The sequence below is a fragment of the Thamnophis elegans genome, chromosome 5 (genome assembly GCF_009769535.1).
Source record: "Thamnophis elegans isolate rThaEle1 chromosome 5, rThaEle1.pri, whole genome shotgun sequence".
Classification (NCBI taxonomy): domain Eukaryota; kingdom Metazoa; phylum Chordata; class Lepidosauria; order Squamata; family Colubridae; genus Thamnophis; species Thamnophis elegans.
The window spans coordinates 10,072,383-10,079,933 of record NC_045545.1 but is presented as its reverse complement, the minus strand read 5'-3'; the positions used below and the strand labels follow the sequence as shown (position 1 = coordinate 10,079,933).

Below are 7,551 nucleotides of genomic sequence, written 5' to 3'. Positions count from 1 at the left end.
CGATGAGGTCGTCATCCTCAGTCTGGTGTCTTTGGCTTCATGCCTTTTGCTCACCGAAACATTGCCAAGACAATCTCAATCTTACACGGGAAAAGACCAGAATACAACAAGACCAGCATACCTACACCGGTGAAAATCTACAAAAACAAGTGTATTTGAATAACCAATTTTGTTGTATTTAAGTACAACGACAATAAAGATTATACTTAATAAAGTGGACAAACTGTTGTGTTCTTTATTCCCACAGTCTTTACATGGTGCCTTGGTACCTGCTGTACCCCAGTTGCCTCTTTTCTATACACCAATCGATTTGGTAGACATCAGCATAGAAATGGCTGGGCTTCGATTTTCAAATCCTTTCGGCCTCGCCAGTGCAACTCCAACTACAAGCTCAACAATGATCCGCAGAGCTTTTGAAGCAGGATGGGCATTTGCACTCACCAAAACCTTTTCTCTGGACAAGGTAATGAATTTTGTGGTCTTTTGTCTAGGTTCAAATCATCTCTCATTTATTGCATTTATCTTATTTGTAATAGTTTTCCAAGATAGGGTCAAAACTTCAGGCTTTTTGCATTTTTCCATTGAAAACGTAATAGTTGATGGCAACCTGTTAGAATCACTGAAATGTTTTCCTTGTTTTAGGTAGAAAAACAGCAAAAGATGGTTTCTTTTTTTAAAGTCCCTGTGGATTTTACTCCATTAGTCATTGCCGAGTATAGAAAAAAGATGTATTATTCCTACATAGGCTTCCAAAAGACTCTCATGCTAGGTTTTGTGAATACAGTACATTCAAGGCAGTGGTGGGTTTCAAAAATTGTTTGAACCTACTCTGTGGGTGTGGCCTCCTTTGTGGGAGTGGCTTGCCACCCATGTGACCGGATGGGAGTGGCTTGCCGCCTATGTGACTGGATATGAAGATGCCGAACACACTTGTCAGAACCACCTTAAATTACCTCACACACAGCATGCATAAGAATATGATGTAAACTTGTTTTTTAAAAGACATCTTTGGTTTGCGTTAAAACAACTTCAACACACACAATGTTCTGATTGCACCACAAACGCAGTAGTCACCCTTACCTTTCACAGAGGCACAGAGTTTTATAAATATGAGCATGATAGTGTAGAATAATCCTATCCAAGGACCAGTGGTGGGTTTCAAAAAATTTTGGAACCTCTTCTGTAGGTGTGGCCTGCTTTCCGGATCCACTGGTGGAACCTCTTCTAACCGGTTCGGTAGATTTGACGAACTGGTTCTACTGAATAGGTGCGAACTGGTAGGAACCCACCTCTGATTCAAGGACAAACTGCCATTCATATTGGACACTACCGGCAATTATATATTCTTTGAGATATATTTTTATCTAGAGATAAAATACTGAAGATAAAATGCTAAAGTTACCCTCGTTAGGGGGTCTACTTTCATATCATTTTTTTTTGCTAATAATATTGAGATAGCCAGTAGTCTCCCATCTAACTATAAACCAACCCAACTTAGCTTTTTTAGAGTATGCAACATCTAGGTCCTATAGCTTGCAATAGGTAAAGTTCCTATTTATTACATATAGTACACTATATAATGCCTTTCTCTTAAACTGATTAAAATTAGCCTTTGGTCAAAGATCAGGAAATTAAATTTAGGTGTCTTTCCCACTTCTCAATTCATTTGTTTGATAGCCCTAATATTGTGATGCCAGTCACAAATATAAAGGTATAGGTTTACATGTGATTATATTTTTAGCTACACTTGAAATTTTTAAATAGGTTAGACTGAATTATTCCCATAATTCAGTCTAACCTAAATTATGTTCAGCTGTCAGTTCTTCTGGGTTACAAAAACTTACAGGAAGCTGGATCTGGTTACCCATCCCTTCCCCTTTCCAGACAAGGGCAATCTTTGTTCTGAACAACAATAATAATAACAACAAAATTGTTGTTGACAAACAAATTTTATCAACATGTTAACAAGTATATGAATGGGAGAAAAGACTTGAGAATTTAATATAATTTGTCCTCATTTTATCTTAAATCACCTCCTTTAGTTCTGAATCCGAGAACTCATTTGAAAAAGCCAAATCCCCCCTCCCTCCTTTTTTGCATTGCTAGATTAAATGCTGCTATTCTTAAATTAGTATTTCTGAAACATCTCTGGAATCATCTTTTTAAATGTCATCTTTTTAAACGTTTGTCATTCAAAACGTGGTGATGGTTGGCATGCACATGCTGAAGCTTGTAATCCATGACAGGTTTTGTAAATTTTTGGAAGATGGCCAACGTTTGTGGCCTCATGAGCGCTTCTAAAATTCTGAAGAATTGCTAAGGGTACCACCTCAAAAGTTGGCAAAGATCTAGGGAAAAGTAATTAAATATGATTAAATTAAATACATATGTATGCTTTTTAATTCATTAAATCTTTTTCCTCATTTATCTATGAAAATGTATAATTTTTAATCATGACAATATCATAAATACATTTCCTTGTCTTTTAAAAATTGTTTATTTAAAAAAGATGAGCAACAATTGAATGGTAAAATTCCAAAACAAATTTAGATATAATTTGCATATTATACTTCTCTTTATTCTCCCAAATATCTAGTATAGAACTTAATGTCCTGCCTTCAAAGCTTGTCCATGTGCAAAGGAACACCTACCTGAGTGAATGTGACAATTCAAATGTACACTCCACATGATGATGTGGAAAAGTGATTGTCCGCTATTTCTTGCAAAGTAACACAGCAGCTCTTGATGTGAAGATCTGATGGATGATATAATAATAAGAATAGCAGCAGCTAGCATACATGTGACAAAATATAAACGTTTGATATCATTTTGCAAAATTATGTGGTTTGTCATTTTGTCATTTTTTGTCATTTTATTAGCATTTATAGGCCGCCCTTTTCCCTGAGGGGACTCAGGGCGGCTTACAATGATAGGGGAGGGGAGTGCAGGACAAAACACAAAAAGAAAATGTGAATAAAAATAATTAGCAATAAAAACCCAACATTCATTCAACATTCGGGAGGGGCGAGAGTAAAATCTTATCCCCAGGCCTGACGGGATAGCCAGATCTTGAGGGCTGTGCGGAAGGCCTGGACGGTGGTGAGGGTGCGGATCTCCACGGGGAGATTGTTCCATAGCATCGGGGCTGCAACTGAGAAGGCTCTCCTCCGCGTAGTCGCCAGTCGGCACTGACTGGCGGATGGAATTCGGAGGAGGCCTACTCTATGCGATCTGATGGGACGAAGGGAGGTAATCGGCAGAAGGAGGTCTCTCAAATAGCCAGATCCACTACCATGGAGCGCTTTATAGGTGGTAAGAAGGACCTTGGTTTTAGTATAGATACTGTCCAGCTCTAGATTTGGAATCATTGGGGGGAAGGAGGGATTCACTGTTCCTATTAAGTACTGATAACACATGGCTCTTCAATCAGGTTTCTTCAGTGTTGAACAGAAGCCAGATGTCACCAATTGGAGGGAAAGATATTGCTATTTCACAAATTGCTGGTTGTAGCACTGGTCAAAGGTCTGGCTATTAATGAAAGATTTCAAAGGCTTCCATTCTATCACTGGAAACTCCCTCCTGGCCCTTCATTCATCTCAGGATAAGATTTTTACAACATAAGGAAGGTGTTGTTGTTGTTTTTAAAGTAGAGATGATGGAATTGGCATGGAGACAGACTGAGAGAAACATAGACCTGCTGAATTCTTAGTCTCTCTGCTTCTAAGCCAGTCGAGATTGTACCTCAGCTCAGAAACTGGCCTACCTTCATACATTTTTTGTGAATTGTTTGTGGCGGGGAACAACTATGCGCGAAAAGCAGATCAGCAACATTTGTTCTTCTACCTAATCAACAGTAATCTGGCGTTGATTAGATACTGTATTGCATGCTTGAAAATGTGGGGAAAATGTTGAAGCTGAAATTCTCCATTCATTCACCATGATGTGCAGTGGTGGGTTTCAAAAATTGTTTGAACCTGCTCTGTGGGTGTGGCCTCCTTTGCGGGAGTGGCTTGCCGCCCATGTGACTGGATGGGAGTGGCTTGCCACCCATGTGACCGGATATGAAGATGCCGACGACACTTGTCAGAACCACCTTAAATTACCTCACACACAGCACTGGCATGCAGAAGAATAAGATGTAAACTTGTTTTTTTAAAAGGCATCTTTGGTTTGCGTTAAAACAACTTCAACACACGCAATGTTCTGATTGCACCACAAACGCAGTAGTCATCCTTACCTTTCACAGAGGCACTGAGTTTTATAAACATGAGCATGATAGTGTAGAATAATCATATCCAAGGACCAGTGGTGGGTTTCAAAAAATTTTGGAACCTCTTCTGTAGGTGTGGCCTGCTTTCCGGGTCCACTGGTGGAACCTCTTCTAACCGGTTCGGTAGATTTGACGAACCGGTTCTACCGAATAGGTGCGAACTGGTAGGAACCCACCTCTGATGATGTGTATTTAGCAGAGTCTAAACATCAGAATCAGGGCCATTAGGAATATATAAGGACAGACACTTAAGGCCAAAAAGGACAAGCAAAGTTTATTAAGTAAGTTATATGATGTAATAGAAAACCTGCTTGTTGGAGTTTTTGGCCTTATATAGAGGAAGAAAAAGAAAAGGTATTCACTGTTCTAGTAGGAATCAGTTTAAAGGAAAAGAATTATCAATATTCCAATCAGGAGAAATACAAGCAAAGACCAAAAGAAAAAAAAGGAACAAAAAGAAAGTTCCTGGCATGGTGTTTCTAGTCTTAATTCCCTTGTGTCCAAGCCAAAGTAGGTTTTCTCTGCCTGTTGGTGAAAAATATAATAAACATTTCCCTGTATTTCATAACTCTCATATTAGAAACCAAAGTACTTCAGTCCCAGGAATTAGTATAAAAATACCTTGTACTGATCAACAAATTAATGGATATGAGTCACACAATTCAACTGAAAGTTGGATAACTGCTATACATAGGAGATTAGACAATATTTTGGTTTTTCTTTTCCTCCTATATAATACAATATACAATAAAAGCAGTTAGAAATGCAAAAATGTCATTCTAATTTTAGATAAAGAGTATTTCAATATATGATAGTGTGGACAGACCTTAAACACAAATAAATGATACCAGAAATATTTCCTTTGAGTTTAAGCTGTTTCTTTCATCAGTAAAAATGTAATTCTGATTAATCGAAGAAATCTGTCTTCACTCTGTTGGTGACATGCTTTGATTTGTGATGCTGTCACTTTTAATAACTTAGAGAAGCTGTTGCTTTTATTAAATCTCTCCCATTGAAATAAATATGTGAAACATTTCAACTAAAAACTCTAAGCATTGTCTTTGTCTCTCACCCCCTGCCAATGGTGGGTTTCAAAAATTGTTCAAACCTACTCTGTGGGTGTGGCCTCCTTTGTGGGAGTGGCTTGTCACCCATGTGACCGGATGGGAGTGGCTTGCCGCCCATGTGACCGGATATGAAGATGCCGACGACACTTGTCAGAACCACCTTAAACACACAACACTGGCATGCATAAGAATATGATGTAAACTTGTTTTTTAAAAGGCATCTTTGGTTTGCGTTAAAACAACTTCAACACACACAATGTTCTGATTGCACCACAAACGCAGTAGTCCTCCTTACCTTTCACAGAGGCACTGAGTTTTATAAATAGGAGCATGATAGTGTAGAATAATCATATCCAAGGACCAGTGGTGGGTTTCAAAAAATTTTGGAACCTCTTCTGTAGGTGTGGCCTGCTTTCCGGGTCCACTGGTGGAACCTCTTCTAACCGGTTCGGTAGATTTGATGAACCGGTTCTACCGAATAGGTGCGAACTGGTAGGAATCCACCTCTGCCCCTCCCCCCCAAAACATATACTGGCCTGTTTACATGACAGTAAATTATGGTTTAGTTCAGTGGTGGGATTCAATTTTTTTTAACTACTGGTTCTGTGGGCATGGCTTGGTGAGGGTGGGGTGGTTTGGTGGACATGGCTTGGTGGGCGTGGCAGGGAAGGATACTGTAAAATCTCAATCCCCATCATACTCCAGGTGAAGGTTACTGCAAAATCCTCATTTCCTCACGATCAGCTGGGACTCGGAAGGCAGAGAATAGATGAGGGTGGGGCCAGTCAGAGGTGGTATTTACCAGTTCTCCAAACTACTCAAAATTTCCGCTACCGGTTCTCCAGAACTGGTCAGAACCTGATGAATATCACCTCTGGTTTAGTGAGCCTGAATGAATTGTAGACTTGGCCACTTTCATTCCATTTAAGGGTGACTATGAGGGAAAGTTCAAAAATTGAAATAATAGATTAGCTATTACAATACAATAGCAGAGTTGGAAGGGACCTTGGAGGTCTTCTAGTCCAACCCCCTGCCTAGGCAGGAAACCCTATACCATTTGAGACAAATGGCTATCCAACATCCTCTTAAAGACTTCCAGTGTTGGGGCATTCAGAACTTCTGGAGGCAAGTTGTTCCACTGATTAATTGTTTTAACTGTCAGGAAATTTCTCCTCAGTTCTAAGTTGCTTCTCTCCTTGATTAGTTTCCACCCATTGCTTCTTGTTCTACACACAGGTGCCTTGGAGAATATTGTTTGAATCCTAGGCAGGGTTGAAACAAGCCAACCTGAGGCTAAAATTTAGGAAGCTGTCCGAGTAATATTTGAGACTGACTAAAAATTATTCCAATAAAATTAAACTGCTGAAAAGTTTTGCATCTATCTGATGCAATATTTTATCTAACAATCTCACAAATTTATGATTAAAGTCCAATTTAGCCTTTAGAAACGCTGTCTGTCTCTGTTTTACAAGCAGAATGCAGAGTAAACTCGTAACAAGATAGATGGTGTGACATACCTGCAAAGGTTGCTTGCCAGTTAGAACTATTGCCTGAATGAACAAACTAATTATGCTAAGAAATAGCATTTCTCCATAATATAGATACTCAGATTCATGCTAGGACTAATAGTGTTTCCATAGGGACCAATATGGGTGACATATCTTTCGCTTTTGTAATGCTAAGATCTGGAACACAATAGCTTGCACTGTCCTTTGTAATGTCAATGTTTCTGTTGAACTGAACTCACAGAATAAAAAAAAAAAAACATTTTCTTCGTCTGCTATCTCGCAGTAATTTACAAAATACTTATTACAATTTAAGATTTCACGTCATCCTTGTCCCCTACCCCTCCGAAAATGATTTAAAGCAATATTCAAATGTGGAATTCTTGATGTTTTCAGTGTAGCTAAGTTTGTTCTGTGGGATTTGTTAGAATATGAAATATTAATATTTTACAATTCAGTTATAATGATGAAGTTCAATTTGCCTAGCTTGCATGAGATAAAGTAAGTATATGCTTATCATGGGAGTTGCATGAGAATTAAAACCTGAGCCTGAACATCAGTTTGAAATTTTATTATCCTGTACTACTGACTGTGTTTTCCTTGTTATTTTTCTAGACTGACTGCTGAATATTGCAGATTGTGTATTTATTTATTTATTTGCAGAATATGTTTAGAAAGTCTTGGTTTCCTTTTAAGAAATAACCTGAAG

At 38.6% G+C, this 7,551-nt stretch overlaps 1 protein-coding gene across 1 annotated transcript in view; it reads left to right on the top strand.

Annotated features, from left to right (window-relative positions):
- DPYD (dihydropyrimidine dehydrogenase) overlaps positions 1 to 7,551 on the top strand; it is a 628,457-nt gene that overhangs the window by 335,604 nt on the left and 285,302 nt on the right. Inside the window, 1 exon segment of the mRNA XM_032217710.1 lies at positions 248 to 463. Within this exon segment, the coding sequence (XP_032073601.1) occupies positions 248 to 463 (216 nt within the window).